At 39.9% G+C, this 20,402-nt stretch overlaps 1 protein-coding gene across 7 annotated transcripts in view; it reads right to left on the bottom strand.

Moving 5' to 3' along the window:
* Positions 1 to 775: 775 nt before the first annotated feature.
* TRIQK (triple QxxK/R motif containing) overlaps positions 776 to 20,402 on the bottom strand; it is a 103,331-nt gene continuing 83,704 nt past the window's right edge. For all 7 annotated transcript variants that reach the window (XM_069957383.1, XM_069957380.1, XM_069957378.1 and 4 more), the window contains one exon: positions 776 to 1,340. In XM_069957383.1, coding sequence (XP_069813484.1) covers positions 1,230 to 1,340 — 111 coding nt within the window. In that variant the 3' untranslated portion in view covers positions 776 to 1,229. The remainder of the gene's footprint in view (positions 1,341 to 20,402) is intronic.

Here is a 20,402-nt window from a genome sequence, read left to right on the forward strand (position 1 = left end):
GCGGCATTTGACAGCGAATATCATTGAGTCTATGGGATGGGCGAAACTTCAAGCGGAGGCCGCGCAGCAGAATCCGCTTGAAGTCTCCGCACGTATTTAGCAGTGTGAACGTTCCCTTAATCAGTGCTCTTTGCACTGTGAAACTGGTGTCATTGGTGGAGACAGCCATCAGGTACTGGTGAGGCAATGCAGAGAAAGTAGCATGTTCTATCAAGTGAGAAGGCAGTAAAGCAGTGAGATACCCTGCTGTAGGTCAACACTGTAAAATAAAATAAAAAATAAAAAAATAAAATTTATAAAAGTTACAGATTTAGGGTAAGGAAAGGAAAATAAAGCTTTATTATAATTGTTTTGCTCGCGCTTTCTTCCACTCCTCCATCCTTTTCTCTACTTTGTGTTCAACACATAGAAGGTTTCCTTGTTGTTTTCACATCATATTCAATTCACAAAAGGTGAACTTAGAAGTTATTGTGCGGAGCTTAGAAGATGTTTTTTCTACATTTGCTGCATGAACCTTGAAATTTGCAATCTTCCTTTCTCTGATATTTTGCAAAAATAATCTAATGATTAGTTGTTTTTTTTTAATAAGGAAAAAAAAAATAATTTTATATACAAAGCCTTCTGTTCCTATATTAAGAAAACATAATCCACTCACCGCGATCTGATTTTACATTCGTGAATAGTGCCTGAAATCACATCAGCCAGCCAGTCGTATCCCTTGGCACAGATGTTACAGAACTGTTGTACCACAAACAACACAAACGCGGCATACAAATGAAGATTACAATATGTTTAATGTGTCGAATACAAAAATTGCATCATTTAGAAAGAAAGATTCACTTCTATCAAAATACTCATATTTAAAATGTTTGCCTTCATCAGAATCATGGTATTGCTAATTATAATGAAGTTTACAAATCAACATATTAGGCACACATCCAGTAAAAATCCAAATTTTAAAGAAAAAAAAAACTGAAAAAAAAAAACAAACTCTTTTCCAAAAGAGATGCTTGTATCTACTACATAATCAACAATTCATATGCCGGATAACAATTCAGATCGGGAATGTTTAATTATGACTTCATTAAGACTTTGTATTCTGTGGCTCATTATCATTACTCTAGAAATGGAATGTAACATTTTTGACTCATATATATAGCATATAATGTATGTTTATATCCTCTGAGTCCTTCGGTGCTAAATCACAGCATTGGGATGGTTGGCACATGCTAGTCTGCGGAGTCTTCCTTGGATTCCGAAGTTGGAATTAAGTTGAGATAAAACACGGCATAGAAAGCCAGCAGAAGTACCAGGATGGCCACAGCAACAAGGAACACCTCCTACGTGCAAAAATACAAGAAAAAAAATAGTGTTTAATTGATGTTATATGTCTTTTTTTTTTTTTACATCATTATGAACTTGGTGACTATCCAAGACTGAGGTGCGTCTGACCATGTTTGCACATACTGTAGATAAAATGCTTAGTGTGCGCCAGCCACACAGTTAAAGGGGTTTACCCACAACTCCCGGTCACATCTGGCCTGTTTAGGGTGGTCATAGATGGTTGGGAAGCCAAGCAAACAGAGTCAGAAAGGTTTACTAACGCAATTTGCATTAATGTGAGTTAGGGCCCTATTCCACCGGACGATTATCGTTCGCATAATCGTTAACGATTAACAATCTCAAACGATAGCTATTGCGGAAGACCTGAAAACGTTCACTCATTTCCATGGAACGATAATCGTTACTTATGATCGTATGTGCAATCATTTTTTATTCGCTATTTATCCGCTATTGCTTTCTTATCTACTGCGAACGACTTCTTATTCAATGCGAACGATTTGCGAACGTTTTGCAAACGAGCAACGATAAAAATAGGTCTAGGTCTTATAAAGCGATCAACGATTTCTGGTTTGTTAACTGCATTTCAACCGAATGATTATCGTTTAGATTCAAACGATTTAACGATAATCGTCCGGTGGAATAGGGCCCTTGGGGTCCTATTAGATGGGCCAATCAATAATGTAAATGAACACTGATCTGCTAGATCAAAAATGTAAATGAACCCTGATCTGCTAAAGCGGTCTCAGAACTGACAGACCATGAAGAGAAGTAATGTATACAGTTTACACAATTGTCATCTGTCGGCCATGCATTGCTATTACACGTAGCGATGTGCGGTCGGCGGTTTTAGGTGAGGATGAAAAGTTATGATCAGCCGATGATCGTTTGTCATCGACTGATCATTGTCTCTATTACAAGGAGTGATAAAAGGCCTGATTTGGCTTATTATCACTCAGTGTAATAGGGCCCTTACATAAACTACATAGTTATATAAACAGCATAGCTCCAAGGAGACGTGTCAAAAAAACTGTCTTGTACTTTTGTCAATAAAATGTTTTCTGTATGAGTAGATAACTACATAAAGACGACTATGGATTAATTCAGGACTATGGTCCTGAATTAAAGGACCGTATAGTATACCAGCAATTTTTAGTCTGTGAAAAGTACTTTTAAAAATAAATAATACTAACTAGAATTAGGGATCCGTATTTCTTTGCGGACGGTAGAGAAGGAATGTGGGTAATGTCCACAAAGAAAAATGGATCCCATAGACTTCTAATGGCGTGTCCGCACAGATATGTAAAACTACGGACAGTGTGAACAGTCCAACAGAAATCAATGGGCCTTAAAAATGGCCATAATTGCGGATTTGCAATTATGGATAAACTTACGGAACATGTGAATTTTAGCATTAGGACGGTTACAAAAATTAAAGTGTGCCTGACATTTCAGATATTTTTTTAGGATAGGCTGTCATGTCTATGTACACAAGGAGTAGCTTGATTTATGCTTATTACATATATAACTTCTTTTTTTTTAAATCAGTTTTCCTTATTGAAAGCTTCTTTATAATGTTTAGATGTCCCTAAGATAATGAATAAAGAATTTCTACAATGATGTCTCCCAAACACTGTGCAGGCACACACCACACCCCTGGACAAGGCCTCACATAAATACCTGCTCCTGTGTGTCCCCCTCCCGGTCCTGCCAAGAAGAGGAGTCCAATGACCATAGGAAATTACTGAAGCAGTAATTTCCTATGGCTATTGGACTCCTCTCCGTTCATTTGTATATTGAATGCACAGATGAGCCGTGACCAGATCTCCGCGGCAAGACCGGCAACGGAAAACGCAGTAGTGGGTGTGTATGTGGGGCCCTGTTCAGGGGTGGTGTGGGTTCAGGGGGGCTGCCCGGAGTGAGAGGTTCCCTTTAAATGCGTTTTCTATTCATATTATAGGTAATAACTATCAGAGAGAGGAGTGATGGGGAAGATATTAAACTGCAGGAATAATCTACATACACTTTCTAGCTTTGTATTACAATGAAATCTGCAACAGAGTTCTGAAAGGTATTATAGCTGTAATGTTATTAAGTAACTAGAAGCAAACAGGCAGATAAACTATAAAGGGGTCATACTGACCCAAGCCACGCTGACCTTAATAGACAAGTATCTGTATAAAGGTAATAAATAAATAAAATAAAAAAAACTAGTTAATCACTGAAAAATTATATTTTGCATCTATCCATCTATGCACTACGGTCAATCAGTTAAAGCAAACCTGAGGTTTAACCAAAAGTAAAAAGAAAATGCCCTGATCTTACATGATCATTGTTTCTGTGTTCCTAGAGCCAAAGATTTTCAGATTTTTTGCAAGCCGTCTCCCCCATTTTAGTGCTCCCCTCTCTTTGCAGTTCGGTTTACCGGTGGGTGTGGACCTCTCTGCCAGCACTGCTCTAAGCTGTATTACCTAACCTTATATCCAATACTGCCTGATATTATAGCCCATATAAGAGTTTATCTTACACTGGCTTTTCACTTTCTATAACTGGCTATAGTTCATAATGCGCAAGAATTCATACAAAGAAAAATGTTAGCATGCAAAAACTGCATACATTATTGCAGATTATTGCATGTAATTCACTATACAAGCTGTTTTGCCGCAATAAAGCAGGAGCTGACTTACAGATGACATGGAGGTGCATGGAGCTGAGGCACTGACTGCAGGAGCAATCGGTGATAACCATTACTACACTTTCTGCAGCCCATCTTGGTGTCTTTGTTACTAGAGACAGACTAAGCCTAACAACAGGCACTGAATTCTTAAGAAGTTAGAAATCTAACAGCTAAACGTTTAGACATACTTTGAGACATTTTTAAAGATGATAAAAGATGAGAACATATCATGTTAAAAGTTATTGCCCACTTAGATACTATGTACCACCCAGGTACCCTTTGAAAGTTAGATCATTTGTACTATAAGTTCTGTTTATTATAATGGGGGGGGGGGTCTGTACTTCTATAATTAAAGACATTGTATATGCCTTGTCCTTGTGGAGATTGAGAAATTATCAGGGGGAAAATATCTATCTTTATAATTAAATAAATTTTTAAAAAAGTAAAGAAAAGAACAACCTAACAACCTTCAAAACGCCATTTGCAGTTTAACCAGGAAAGAAAAAGTCATGAATAATTCATAGCATTTGTTTATGTTCTGCTGGGATTTTCTACCTGGCTGTTCATGTTTTAGTGCTAATGGCATAAATTTGTTCAAAACATTCCGACTGTAACATACGTTTCTCTGAGGCATCGTCTTGATTTTGCCTTGTGACAAGTTTTTCGATAATTTCGCTATTTATATTGCCCTTGTGTGAAATAAATGCACAGTTGCATTAAAGAAGCAAATTATGAATATTTACTTAAATTAACAAAAACTACAAACAAACCACAAACGATTAAAAACCATCTTAACAGAGGGAGAGAAATGAGTTTTCATCGCAACTAGGCCACTAGTTTTTTTTTTATATATAATGCAGGTTTCATTTATTTTCTTTTACTTTTTTTTTCTTCAATTCACAGCTGTTCTTCCAGGCCCATCTGGACACACAGCTACTAATCTTAAGAGGATGTAATAAGCAAGTGACACACAACTGTAAGAGCCATCTGCTTGTGAGAATGGACAGCAGACCCGTACAGTGCACTTGCTATTCTCAACCCACATAATGAATGTCAGAATAACTGCATGATACAGTGCGTACAGATGTGTTTTTTTAATATTCAAGCAAACACGCTCACAATAAACTGATTTTTTTTTTTCTGGCTTTCTGTCTAGGCGAGCATAAAGCAGATATTCCATAGCAAATAATGTCAAGTATGTTATTTTTTTTTTTTTTTTACTTTAGTGCATTTAGAAAATAAAAGGAATTTTTCTAAATAGGCTTATTTTTTTTTTAAAAAAATTCTGTTTGTTGTATACAGCTCCCCTACAGACTTTTGTCATTCCATGGTTACATACTATGAACAAGGCCAGTTCAGTGAAGGAGTGTTTTTTAATATAAAGAGGGGCATGGGATGTTTTAATGTGACAAAGTGAACTTACCTCCGTAGCTCTAGTGCCGCAGGCGCAATCCTGCCACTTCGTCCTTTTTTTGTCTGCTTCTGGGTGCTGGGGCTGTGACAATGCAGGTCTGGTCAGCCAATCGGCACCTAAGGCTGAACTCCGCTACAGCTGCTGATTGGCTGGGCAGGCCAGCAACGTGTCCTGATGTTTCCCGGAAGCAGCTGAATACGGGACACGGCGGAGCTGTGGCGGAGCTGCTGGAGCCAGGGAGGTAAGTAAGTTTACTTCATTAAGTTAAGACAGCCCATGTCCCGTCATATATTAATGAGTGTGATGTGCTTCATCTAAAATGGCATACATGTATGTCATGGTGATTGGGTGGACACAGGAAGTGTAACCATGTGATCATTTTTGACAGACGTGTGACTCCACTGTCACCTTATCTCCTCACCTGAGATAGGTGCCACGTCTGAGGGTTGCTATGGCAGCTAGAGGTATAACAGTCTCCGGTCTGCTAACACTCACTAAAATAACACATTGCAATACAGCACTACCATATCAAATATTAGAAAAGTCACCAAGCACTAATAAATTATAGTGTGACACAAACTTTAAATCTCTTTTGTAATAAAAACCAAAAACAGTAAAAAAAAAAAAAAATTATATATATATATCTCCTTCATAACAAAAAAGTGAATGGAAAGTGATTAGACAGATACCCTTATCACCAAGGGGGAGATTTATCAAACTGGTGTAACGTAATTTTGTCTTAGTTGCCCCTAGCAACCAATCAGATTCCCCCTTTCATTGTTCACAGACTCTTTGAACAATAAAAGGGGGAATCTGATTGGTTGCTAGGGGCAACTAAGACAATTCTACTTTTCACCAGCTTGATAAATCTCCCCCTAAGTTTTTAGGCCTATCCTAAATAGTCACATTACCATCTGTCATTCTAACAGATAAAAAAGAAAGTCAGATATCCCAAATTGTAACAACAAAAACTTCCTGGGAAAAAAAATAACAGAGCTCCACTTACAGAAATTTTCACATCATAAAAAAAAAAATCCAAAAAGCAATTGATATATTACATTTACTATAAGGCTATCCCCCCTGTGCACCGATATCCCTCCCCCTTCGGTGACCCAGCCAGACTTGACTCTGAAGGAGGCACGCTTTAATTAACCGAATAAAAAATGAGATTCCAAGATCTACAAAAGGTGCAGTATGTGTCCCACAGAAATGACACCATTTATCTTGGGGATTTCAATTTGGGATGTGAAAAGTAACATAGTGTCTAAAAACCAAACTGTGCTTTAATTATTTGATATGGGAGCCTCTGAAATTGTGGGCCAATGATACGTGGATCTTTAAATTAAGCTGCAAATTGAAGTACAGTATAATTGGCCAATGCAGCTTGTGTTGATCAGGTGGGGGCGAAGCATAACAGGTCTGGCTCTGATTGGCTGATGCTCAGCACCCAGTGCCAGGAATCTGGTCAGCTGACTTTACCAAGGGTTTAATTTTGATGTAGGGCTTATATTTCAAGCAGACTCCAAAAGGTCTGCAAGATAGAGCTTCTTTTCAAGCTAAGACTTATTTTCAGAAACATGGTATATATTAATATATCTATATACACTCACCGGCCACTTTATTAGGTACACCATGCTAGTAATGGGTTGGACCCCTTTTGCCTTCAGAACTGCCTCAATTCTTTGTGGCATAGATTCAACAAGGTGCTGGAAGCATTCCTCAGAGATTTTGGTCCATATTGACATGATGGCATCACACAGTTGCCACAGATTTGTCGGCTGCACATCCATGATGCGAATCTCCCGTTCCACCACATCCCAAAGATGCTCTATTGGATTGAGATCTGGTGACTGTGGAGGCCATTGGAGTACAGTGATATCATTGTCATGTTCAAGAAACCAGTCTGAGATGATTCTAGCTTTATGACATGGCGCATTATCCTGCTGAAAGTAGCCATCAGATGTTGGGTACATTGTGGTCATAAAGGGATGGACATGGTCAGCAACAATACTCAGGTAGGCTGTGGCGTTGCAACGATGCTCAATTGGTACCAAGGGGCCCAAAGAGTGCCAAGAAAATATTCCCCACACCATGACACCACCACCAGCCTGAACCGTTGATACAAGGCAGGATGGATCCATGCTTTCATGTTGTTGACGCCAAATTCTGACCCTAACATCCAAATGTCGCAGCAGAAATTGAGACTCATCAGACCAGGCAACGTTTTTCCAATCTTCTACTGTCCAATTTCGATGAGCTTGTGCAAATTGTAGCCTCAGTTTCCTGTTCTTAGCTGAAAGGAGTGGCACCCGGTGTGGTCTTCTGCTGCTGTAGCCCATCTGCCTCAAAGTTGGACGTACTGTGCGTTCAGAGATGCTCTTCTGCCTACTTTGGTTGTAACGGTTGGCTATTTGAGTCACTGTTGCCTTTCTATCAGCTCGAACCAGTCTGCCCATTCTCCTCTGACCTCTGGCATCAACAAGGCATTTCCGCCCACAGAACTGCGGCTCACTGGATGTTTTTTCTTTTTCGGACCATTCTCTGTTAACCCTAGAGATGGTTGTGTGTGAAAATCCCAGTAGATCAGCAGTTTCTGAAATACTCAGACCAGCCCTTCTGGCACCAACAACCATGCCACGTTCAAAGGCACTCAAATCACCTTTCTTCCCCATACTGATGCTCGGTTTGAACTGAAGGAGATTGTCTTGACCATGTCTACATGCCTAAATGCACCGAGTTGCCGCCATGTGATTGGCTGATTAGAAATTAAGTGGTAACGTGCAGTTGGACAGGTGTACCTAATAAAGTGGCCAGTGAGTGTATATCTATAAATTTTCAGTGCCCAATTCGAATACATTACGTGAAAGAACTGCTGGAGTAAAACCCCTTGAGGACTGTGGTTTCCAACTAGGTGTACTTGAACCTGAAATGGTGCCTAAAAAAACCTTAATGAACCTAATAAAAAAAATGAGGTTCCAAGATCTACAAGCTGCTCCTCTACTTCTCAGTAGAGATGAGCACAACCTGAGCATGCTCATAACCGATGCAAATGCTCACTCTGCTCACTCTGCATTTGAATACTACTGAAGCTAAAGCCTGTATCCATGTTTTCCTGGAATCCGTTTTCCAACTCCTTCAGCTACCAGCGTTCATATGCCGAAGGATTGGAATTGAGCATGCTCATGCCTACTTTTGAGGCCTTTGTTTGAGTCATGCAGGAATCTAGGGCCACAATTCAGATAAAAAACTGCAAAATAAGGTAAAACATATGATAAGTTGTATTTTTTATTTTCATATTTAATGCAATTCAGAAAAAAATAAGTAAATTGCAAAAATCCTCTAAAACATCCATAGGTTTCTATTAGATTTTAACAGGTGGAATTTAAAGGGAGTGGGACTTGCAGGGAGGGTTAAATATGCTGGGCTCCACGGGGGGATTGGTCAGGCTCCGCCACCTTAGCCGAGCTGACAGGTCCTCTAACAACCAATTCAAATTTTTAAAATCTTTGTCATATTCCTTTCGATTCCTTTGTCATAAAACATTGATGAACAACTGTTTGCAATGTGCACCATTCTGTTAAAAAAACAAAATACAGTTGCCATGTACATATGCACGTGGTCTGATGCATGCCGCTGTAGATACTTTTGGTGATGGATAGGGGTCAGCATGGGCACTCTGGCTGCTCTGTGGCTACACATGCCTATATGTCACAGCTGTAATGCTTTGTGTGTCTAGATACCTTTCTATCATCAGTAACTTTTTTCAGCAATTTGTTCATCAGTTGTCCTTTGTTGGAATATTTTGGTAGGTGCTAACCACTACCTACTAGGACCATCCTACAAGACCCGATGTTTTGGAAATGCATGGTACCCTGTCATTTGGGCATCATAATTTGGTCCTTGTCAAAAATTGCTCAGATCCTTACAATTGCTCATTTTTAGCTTCCAACACCTTAACCCGAAGAGGGGACTGTTCACTCATAGCTAATATAACCCCCCACTGGGTAAGCACCATTGTCACAGGATGATCAATGTTATTCACTTCACCTGTCAGTGGGTTCAATACTGATGGGGATCAGTGCCTATTTATTGCTTTCAGCTTTCGTAGCCCAGTTGTACAGTGTGACCACTCCATACAAACGCCTTCTCATAACCTAGGACCTTTCTACCAGTGATCAGCTATAACTAATAGATTATCTTATTACGTGAAGCGAGACACCGCTGCTAGCAGATTAGCCTTGTGTGTCAATAAAAAGAAGGCGCAGGTAGAGGAGAGGCATGGTGAGCCAGGGGCCAAACAGACGTTATACATCAGTACAACACTAGCTAGGACACCACAGCCTCCATCTAATGCAGCCTGCAATGGTATGAGGTTAGTACACATTAGGCAATGTTTCTCTAGTTCCAGATCTTTCTTGAGTTTACACATATAACTAGAGGTATAGTTCAGCCCATGATAAGAGTAATCTTCCAACTTTACTTTTACATATAAAACCCTAAATCCAAACACACATTAATAGAATAACTACATGTTCACAGGCAGGGTGTGAGGATATCTGGATCAAATCTGTTATAATCTGAAAATAAAGATGGAGGATTACCTATATCGAGGTGTAGTGGGGTCGCGCTTCTGTCTTTGACTGGCTAAGCGTACTCGAAAAGTCCTGTTCCAGGTACCCTCTCAAACAAGGAAACAGCCGGGGACTGGCTGCTTCCTGCCCGGACTTCTCCTTTAATTTCCAGATTTAGCCCTGGCTACATCTGTATATCCCTACTTTTGAAAGCTTAGGAGTCCTGTGGTGGTCTATCACATAGAGACTGCTGTCAGTCACTGAGTAGGACCGCCCTCTGGACCCCTAAGCATAAGAAATGTAGAGATTTAAATAATTAAAATGTAAGTTATACTGAACTATATATTAACCTGCTCAGCTACTTCTGCTCTATAACATGGGGCCCACAGATCATGTACACTGCGGCAAGCTCCCTTTAAGGCTATTAATTTACAGCAGATGGATGAGCAACAAGAAATCATTGCAAAAGCTCCTATTTGGTGTACTTGGTAGATCTCCTGACATGGTACTGGTTTCGGTATGTGTGACAGCAGTTCTGAAACAGTCTGTATACACTTCTTTTAACAATGATTTTAAGGTGCTGATCCCCTTTAAATGAACATATCCATTACCAAATTCTTGAAATGGTTACTAATTACTAGTTATAGAATTGTACATCCACACAGCACAGTAGCATGTGTCCTCCTAAATGTCCACCACAGAGAAGACAAAATGCCGCCTGTCTCCATGCAGTCCAATTGTTTGTAATTTGTAACATATGATTTGCCTATTATTTCAGCGTTATCGCAATGTTTACTACTTAATGTACTGTACAGCATTTGATGTCGTTAGCAGAGAGTTAATACAGCCAGAGGCAGAGTGACTGCGAGAGATAAGCAGAGCTTCTTCCCATCTCTACATGGCAGGCTTGCAGATGCTCCAGCCGTGAAGCTGCCACTTGTGATGCCAAGCAACCTGCTGCTTTGATATCCATGTTGCCTATGCCAATGCATCCACAGGGGAAATGGTATAATGGCACACACTGGTTGATGATGGCAATCAATCTCAATTCTCTTTTTCTCTCCAAAACACACAAACTTGGATCGGACGTGATCTTGGAAGAGCGCCACAGAATCTCCCAGAGCAACAGTGATTAAGGAAGAAAGAAAGATAAAAACTGCATTTCATTGCTTTCAAAATGCAAATGCTGGTGAGGTGTGAACAACCCATTCTTGTCCAAGCTCGGTACGCAAGGCTGCAGTCTTTGTGCAGGCATAAATGTCTTATTAAAAAAGGTACAGCGCATCCACATATCGTACATAGCGAAACCTCAAAACTGTTTGAGCATAAAAATGGTCTTTTATGGGGCAATCCTCTCTAAGAAAACAGTATATACAATGCTCGCCAAAGTGTCTGATAGAATTAGCAACCATTCACATGAAAGCAGCATGAAAATAAATAAATTAAAAAAAATTGTTTTTGTCATTTGCCAAAATACTAGTCCCCAGAATGACTCCCAATATCCCTCTCTATTATATTCCTTATCCACAGCTTGGCTCTCCATCTCATTCCTAGTTCACATACTGTAACTGCTTCACATCTTGTTTTGGGTCCACAGCATGGCTGCCAATCCTTTTTCTGATCCCCAGTATGGCTGCCAATCCTTTTTCTGATCCCCAGTATGGCTCCCCAAGCCATTCCTGGACCCCAGCATGGCTTCCCATCTTTTCCCATGGCTCCTTATCTCATTCCTGGTTCCAGCATGGCTTCCATACATATTCCTAGAATGAAACCTCCACTTATTCCTAGATTCCATTGTGTCTCCCTATCTCATTCCTGGTCCTCAGCATGGTGTCCCCTTTCTTTTCTAGCTGCCAGGATATCTGCCACTCTCATTCCCACCCCCCAGAATGGATCCTCTCCCCAGTGCATAATGACTTAAAGTACTATTATGAAGCAATTTTTCAACAATCAACGATAAATCTCAAACAACCGCTATGGCGAAAGACCTGAAATCGTTTGCCCAATTACACGGAACGATGATCGTTACTTATGATTGTTCTTGCGGTCGTCTTGTCGTCGTTATTGCGTTTGTCGCTACTGCAAACGACGTCTTATTCCATGCAAACGATTTGTGAATGATCAACAAAAAAAAAAAAAATCGGTCCAAATTCTATCAAATGACTAACGATTTCTTGTTGTATAATCGTTGCCTGCTTTTACACTAAACGATTACACTAAAAGCCTTCTGCACCCTATTCTCCATTTAGGCCCTTTACAAGCCCTTCTTATTTCAGCTTGGTTATGCCACACAATGCAGATCTACATCCAGATGATTTACAGTACATATAATTCCAATGTGTAATCTTATTAGAGGATATCCAAATATTTTGCTCAGAAAAGTTTTTTTTTTCCCCTTAAATGGATAAGTATTTTTATGTGATGGTTTACCCATCTGACATAATGTATTTCAGCAACTTTTGCATTTCTATTTATGGCAAAACTGAGATTCTATTGTATTAAGAGAACTGTTAAATTAACCTCATATTCAATAAAATAAAATTTTACATTCAACTTCATTTTTCTTCAGCATTAGAAATTGAAAGTAATAGAGTACTCCATTAGGCTATGTTCACAAAAACGTACATTTTATGGAAAGAACAGGCAGCCGGCTGTTTTTAATTTACACAATGGCCGTTATTTTCATAATGCAGTGGTTTGCATTGAAGCTAATGCAAACAACGGCCATTGTTTCACAGAATGTATTGAAAAATGGCCGTTGTTTGCTACGGCCGTAGAGATCATGACCATCTCAATTATTTCCGGCTGTTGTCCATAGACTCCAATACAGTTTTCAATTAAAACAATGGCTGTTCCTTTGAGTGCCAAATAACGCCCCTTTGTTAATTAGTTGTGTGAACATAGCCTTAATGTTTGCACCAATAGTTTTGAATTAGCACATTAAATATAAGAAAAGAATTACTGGAGCAGCACTGTGGCTCAATGGTCAGCAGTCCTGGGGTTCAGTGTGACCAAATACAACATTTGCATTTGAGTCTGTATGTTTTTCCTCTTTTGAATGGGAAAATATATAATTAATGTAATTTTAGGCTGGAGTTACACACACACAGAGGAAACACTGGTAACACATACTCAACCAATGAAAAAAAGGCCACTAGAATAGGGAACCTCTAGAGCACTTTGGCACAACATGTTTATCCTCAACAAAATTATTCATCTGAAATAAAATATTATCCATAAGGATGTAGAATATAAAACCTAGGCTAAAATATAGGTATCTATTTTATGTTAACAGAATGGAAAGAATAAATCACTTTCTACAGGACATGCAGCAGCTGATAAGTAGAGATGATCGAACAGGGCCGAGGTTCAGGTTTGTATGAACCCGAACCATCGGCATTTGACTCCCGATACCTTCCCGTTCCGTGGGGAAGGTGGAGACAGCCCAAGTACCGCCTGGAAAACAGGAATACAGCCTATTACCTAGGCTGTATCCTTGTTTTCCAGGAGGTACTCGGGCTGTCTCCACCTTCCCCACGGAACGGGAGTCAAATGCTGATGGTTCGGGTTCGTATGAACCTTAACCTCGGCCCTGTTCAATCATCTCTACTGATAAGTACTGGAAGACTGGAGATTTTTCTTGCACCAGTTGAATTGAAAGAAAAACAAAAATTGGGTTAACTACCCCTTTAATGGGTACAAGGGATTACTTAAAAGTTGGTACATCTTTATAGCACTATGTGGTCTCTGTGTGCATTGCTGTTTGAAATCACTGGCTACAGTCAATGGCTATGTTCACAATTAGAAAAAAAAAAGGTCCGCTTTTTTTTTTTTTTTTAAATGACGTCTGTTATTGCCAAAATATACCTGAAGCCAATATAATGCACTGAAGGCAATGAAATGACAGCCGCCCAATGCACACAATGTATTAAATGACGGGTGTTTTTAGTGCGGACATCAAAATCATGACAATTAGCAGACAATCTTTTGTAAAGAACGGACATTATTTTTTTTGTTGTTTACACAGTTTCTCTTTTTTCCCATTTCTACAATTAAATTCAATGGACTGTTCAAGTAAAGGGACACCCAAAGGGCAATCGGTCCGCCTGAACCATAATAATGTACTAACGGCCATCATTGTACTGACCGGCGCCCAAAACATGAAATGACTGACGTCATTTTGAGCTCAAAGATTACGAATGTTATTTTAAAAATAATAAATGGAAAGGAAAAACCGTCATGTGAACATACTCTTGGTCTATGTTTGAAGTGGCTAAGGTAAAAAGGGGAAGAGTTAGAGAATGCATATATAAGTTTATTGTGGCATGTGCTTTTTTTGTGCTTTCCTACCTGAAGCTCCAAAAAGCCAGCTAGCAATTAACATGGCTTCCAACAAGCAGTGAGCCAGCTACCTCTGGATTTTAACATTTTTGTGTATATATAGCAACCTGCATGTTTCTCACCTTGCCAGGTTCCAGTGTCGCATCTCAGTCGGCTACCATAATCCTGGTGGACTGAAGCATTGAGCTGCCAGGCAACTAAATGCTTCTTCTTTATCTGCTAGTCGAGGCTTCTGTTATGGCTTCTCATTGACATCAGGTTGTGGGACAACAGTCCCGAAAAGCTGATGACAGACCAGGTGTCCTATTTGAAGTAGACCTCTGCTGGTAAATGCCACCTGGCGATCAAGGAATTTCCTGGCACCATTTTTGTACTTAAGCCGAGAGAAATAATAGAAACAGCAATAATTTCTCCATTTCTGCATTATGGCTGTTGCTATTGATCATGTCTCTACTCCTGACCTCAGTCTGGCTTACCTCCCTAAAGTATATTTGTCTTTTGACGTGTTAGCAAGCCACATCTGAATATTCAGACCCTGACCAATCAGTAGAATCGGTGGGAAGAGTACCGTGCTGTCGAGCGATTCCCCCCCGCCGCTCTGTGTGAGATGTGCCCCATGGACTTCTATTATGTGACCATCTCATCATTTGACACATAGTCAGGAGAGGACTTTGAGTCAGGAGACAGAGCATGACACAGCCACTTTAAATAAGTAAGTTGACCTCTTAAACAGCTCTTCTTAAGACCCGGAGGTTTGGGTCTCCCTGGATACAATAGAAAAAATACGAAGCACTCGTTTTTCATATGCAGAAAGTGTTCATAAGTTTATTAATAGCGTGCAAAGGGTAAGGCCAGGAAAATAACAATGCTCTCTTTTATAGCAAGACAATAAATGGTTTATGGCTTGTAGCGACTGTGGACGTTTCGATCCTATCCAGGACCTTTATCAACGTCGCTGTGGTATGGTCTGACAGGGAGCGCTCCTGGCGCTATCCTGGGGCGTATCATGCAATGAGACCATAATCTGCATGCTCCCCTTTGGATGGGGGTCGCGCACATTACAGTCTCTAAGCATGTTGATATCCAAGGTGACTCAAACTTCTGGTTTGACAGAGGAACTCCCCACTGATTCAGCATGGGACCAGTACCCTTTAAAGATTAAAGTTGTTCTAACTTCAGAGACAGGGAGGTGGTAGGGGCATGAAACTATGCCTGCATGATACTTCTCCCTATACCACCACTACACACTTACATTGTTTACCCCAACCCCTACCTCCATCTTTAAAAATTCTGAGATGAGACAAAGAATGAAGTGGAGAACCAGAGGGTAAGAAACCATGAACAATTTTGAAGGACTAGGAGCCCCTTTATTCTATGCAACTAATTAGCAACAGTTGTTCCATTTCAAGCTTTGATAAAATTGCTTTTTATACAACATATTACAAAGAAAAATATCATGTCAAACTTTTTCGCTGTGATCCCCCAAGACCTGATTTCCCTCTAAGGGAACCAAGGAGGTTGCGTTGCGGTAATCCCATAACCTCATGCAGGACCCAATACATCCAGAAAATCCAGAAAAAAAGACCTACTGTCGGTTATATTAGGCTAAAATTATTTTACAAAATATTAAAAATGTAAAAGGTCCAGCTCTGTAATACTATATTAGAATTTCTTCAACCATCTTCAGTAGTAGCTGGCACTTTTATTCTAATACTGGACTAGAAGCGGATTTTGGCACAGTGAGGAACAGAATGTAACCAGCTTGCCCATTATGTATTATGATTTACAACTGGTAACATAAGGTTAATTGCTACAAAACAAGCCGATCCCACCCAATTACAAGTAGTAAATCCTAATTAAGAAATCACACGTTGTAATGAGTTATTTTAATGCATTCATCTTTATTTGTTTTACAAATAAATATATAGTTTCCGGTTTAGCAATTCTGGTGCCGTTTCTCTGACATTATTATCGAGAACGGAATTATTCTTTGGGGAAATTAAAAAGTTTTAAAATATCAACAGCAAAAGGAAAGTGTCACATTAAATGCTGCACTAAACTGACACGGTAATAACATTCTAATGAAAGAACTAATTAGAAGCAGAAACTTCCATGGCCGTGACGTTTGCAAATTTTTTTTTTAACTTTATTATTTTCAGCATTTTATTTTTTTTTGTGCTCCGAAACTTCAGTAAGAATATAGCGAGTTAATTAGTCAGTCAGGACACAGTTAATTTCTATGGATATAGTTTCCCATCTATACAGACAGATGAAGAGTTTTGTGTGTGCACTAAACAAAAAGTTGCAATAAACAATGTAATAATAATTTGGATACTGAATAATAATAGTGTATCTCCCTAAGGGTATGTTCACAATGAGTAAAAGCGGAGGAATTCCGCCGCGGAATCAAGTCTGCCTCAGTGTCCCACAGTGCCTCTATGGGAGGTCTTGCGCGCCTCCCCTTCTGTCGCTCTCTGCTCTCTGCTCAAAGAATTTACTCAGTGTGAACATACCCTTTGGCCTTTGCCCTTAAAGTGACACTCTCACCTTCTCTGTAGGTGCTGTTTTTAGCACAACCATCTTCAGCTTCTCCTAATCGCTCCCAAAACACCCTTTTAAAAGCTCTTGTTCCTCCTTTTCCAGAAAAAAAAAAAAAGCTTTTTAAATCATCGGTGGAGAGTGTCACCGAGGCGGGGATTAATGGTAATTGAGCCCCTTCTCCCCGCCTCAGGGGGAATTTGCTTTATTAGGGTCAGCCATAATAATAAAATGGTATAATTAGGTGGTACGCGCTTGGTACCTATTTCAGATACTGTATTTCCCCTAGAAGCAGAGCTCAACCATAGAAACCTTTACGAATCATCAGCAAATCAGACTCAAATACGTTACCCACATTGTGCCTGGATGGTCAAGGAACCACTTTCTCTACTTGTCCAAACTATTGAAAGTCATACAGTAGTTTGTTTTCTGCATAGATACTATTTCCAAGTTATAGGCTATGTTCACACTACGTAAGTTTTGTAATAATCACGGCCGTTGTTGCAGAGTTGCAATAACGGCCGTGATTACTACAGACCTTATGTAGTGCTGCCTTCTATGGAATCCCGGCCAGAGTGTATACACATAGTATATGCTCCGGCCGGGATCCCTAGCGGGCCGGAAACAGCTGACATGTCAGTTTTCTGCGGCCGCTATTCTTTGACAGAGAACCTGTCAGTGCACACAACGGAGTGTGCGGCTCCGGCCGCATGCTCCTTTGTGTGCAGCGGGGAATTTGCCGAATTCAGCCTATGTCTTACAAAGTGGAAACATGACCATAAAGTGTGTACATTGCCCGGCAACTACATCATTTTTAAAAAATTACAAAAATAATTCCAAATAATTTACAAATGGATAATTACCTCTGCAGATTTCTACAAAATGACAAGGAGTAGAAGAATCTTGTTCTATGAGACACAAGCCTTCTGTGGACTAATAGGATATCTGAGGTCAATGTTATTTATGCCGCCCTAGGTTTCTCGGACAACTATCCATTAGTAATAGATAGAGAAGAGGTCAGATGGACTGTGGGTTTTAATTGTTGCTAAAATGCTTTATTTAAAACACTGTAGCAATAATTTATCAATCTGCCCAACGGTAATGGAAGGAATGTTCTAAGTATGGAAAGTAGTGATATATGTACTTATGTGTATTTTAACTTGTTTACAGGAAAGGTAGTTGCTATGTTCAGTCACCGTTCAGCCGTCTTTTTCATCAGAGCAGAGAATAATAGGACATCAAAAGCAATATCCACAGAAATCAATTTCTAAAACATAGCATGGACTAAAGCATCAAATGTTCTGAAAGAACAGATTCCAGAACAACTCTTTAATTTCTGGAAACAATATGGGCATAAAGTTTCGAGTAAGAATACGAGTGTTGCCAACATTTCACTGTGCCTGGACAGCCGGATAACTTGTATTGTAATAAATATTAATTTTATATAACACACTATACTATTCTGTGTCTGTTTGGCATACGTAAGTACTCAGATAACTATGTATATACCCCCTATAGTCAAAGCAGGAGTAGCCAATTGTTTACTTTTAATCCCCTCTTACTGGACACCGGTGTCAAAAACTGCATGCCACAGAAGAATAGAAATCGGTTTTCATCAAAAGGGATGACAGTATGACAGTATGACACAGAGGCTGGCGGAGAATTCTGCCAGTTCTACTCCATGTGAACGCAGCCTAATTGTTTAAGGAAGAGATAGCTGAATACAGTGCTTGGGTATCTACAACAGACCTCAGATACAAACCGCACATGCGTGATAATCGACAAAATAATTGTGAACCTGAATATACATTAGAAATCGAGAGATTAGTCAGCACTCGTGTTAGAAGCAAGAAGAATGGGCAAATCAAAGAACTCGAGTGACTATGACAAAAGCCACATTGTAATAACTAGATAACTGGGTTAGGGCAGCCCCAAAACAGAAGATCTTGAGGAGTTTTCTCAGTATGCGGTGGTTAGTACCTACCAAATGGGGTTTAAAGGGGAACTATCAGCAGGTTAGACAAAGCTAACCTGCTGATAGCCCTCTATTGCTCAGGAGGCACTGAAGATGATGGTATGTCTCTTACATTCCATCCAGCACTAAGTCACTTACTCCTCAGTCCGGTAGGAACATTAGGAGCAGTAAACCGCCCCCATAGCGATGATTCGGCCAGCCCCCAGCCCTCCTGCTTTATTGATTATCATTAGAAGGAGTGTGTCAACCAGGGGCAGATCGGCGGTATGGGGGCTCCTAATGTTGCCCCAGTGCTTCAAACAATCTTACCAGATCGTGGAGTAAAAAACAGGAACGGCGCAGAGGATGAAGGTAAGAGACACACCTTCATCCCCTGCACCTCCTGTACAATAGGGAGCTATCAGCAGGTTAGATTCATCTAACCTGCTGATAGTTTAACTTAAAGTGACTCTGTACCCACAATCTGACCCCCCCAAACCACTTGTAACTTCGGATAGCTGCTTTTAATCCAAGATCTGTAATGGGGTCCGTTCGGCAGGTGATGCAGTTATTGTCCTAAAAAAAAAACTTTTAAACTTGCAGCCCCGTGTCAAATGGCCGTGGCCTAGAGTGTCTGTGCCCTAACTTTGCACATATCCAAAGAAACAAGTGGTTTGAAGGGGACAGACTGTAGGTACAGAGTCGCTTTAAAGGAAGTCTATGAGGTCACATTCCACCACCCTGCGGTTTTTCAAAAAATCCCTCCTGGCCTTCAGGGAATAAATGTAAAATTCATATTTAAGCGCATGTTGCATCACAGCACTGATAATACTAATTCTCCATGTGGCTTTGCATTTTTTAAATGAAGACACTGAAGCAAAGGGTATATAAGGCAACATCCACTTGAAATGAGAACACAATACCAACAAGAATGTTTGGGTCACTTTGACCTCTGTTAATTATTATCTCATTTATTCTCGAACGGGTTGTTTGAGTTGTCATATATTCCCTTTGCTTCAGTGTCTCAATTTAAATACATACAAAACAGCATGGATAAATATCAAGTATTACACAAAGAATTGATCAGGACAACTCTTGATGTGCTATTTACTTCTAAAACATTGCTCTGATTGGTACCCAACATCTGAAAGAGCAGAGGTGGTTGGTAAATTCACAGTTAGTGAATGTAAACCTGCTTGGGAGAAACATATATCATGTTTTCACACAATGTATTGAACAACATCTGTTGTCTTGAGTGCCACTGACTTCAATGCATATCATTGCAGTATGAAAAGACTGGCCGTTGTTTTAATGCAAAACAACAGACGTTCTTTTTAAAAATAGTATGTTGAGTGAACATGGCCTAAAAGATGGCTTTTAAATGGTCCAAAAAAAAAAAAAAGACATAGGGGGACATTTATTAAGTCCGGCGTTTTTGGTGCCAAGCTTAACAATGTCTCCGCAGTGCCGGAGCACTTGTTTATGTAGAGGCGCACTGCCTTACATAAATCCTGTGCGCACTGGAGCCATTACATGCAAATAAAGTGAAACCTACGCCAGCTCCTC

This window comes from Dendropsophus ebraccatus, chromosome 2, assembly GCF_027789765.1.
Source record: "Dendropsophus ebraccatus isolate aDenEbr1 chromosome 2, aDenEbr1.pat, whole genome shotgun sequence".
Classification (NCBI taxonomy): Eukaryota; Metazoa; Chordata; class Amphibia; order Anura; family Hylidae; genus Dendropsophus; species Dendropsophus ebraccatus.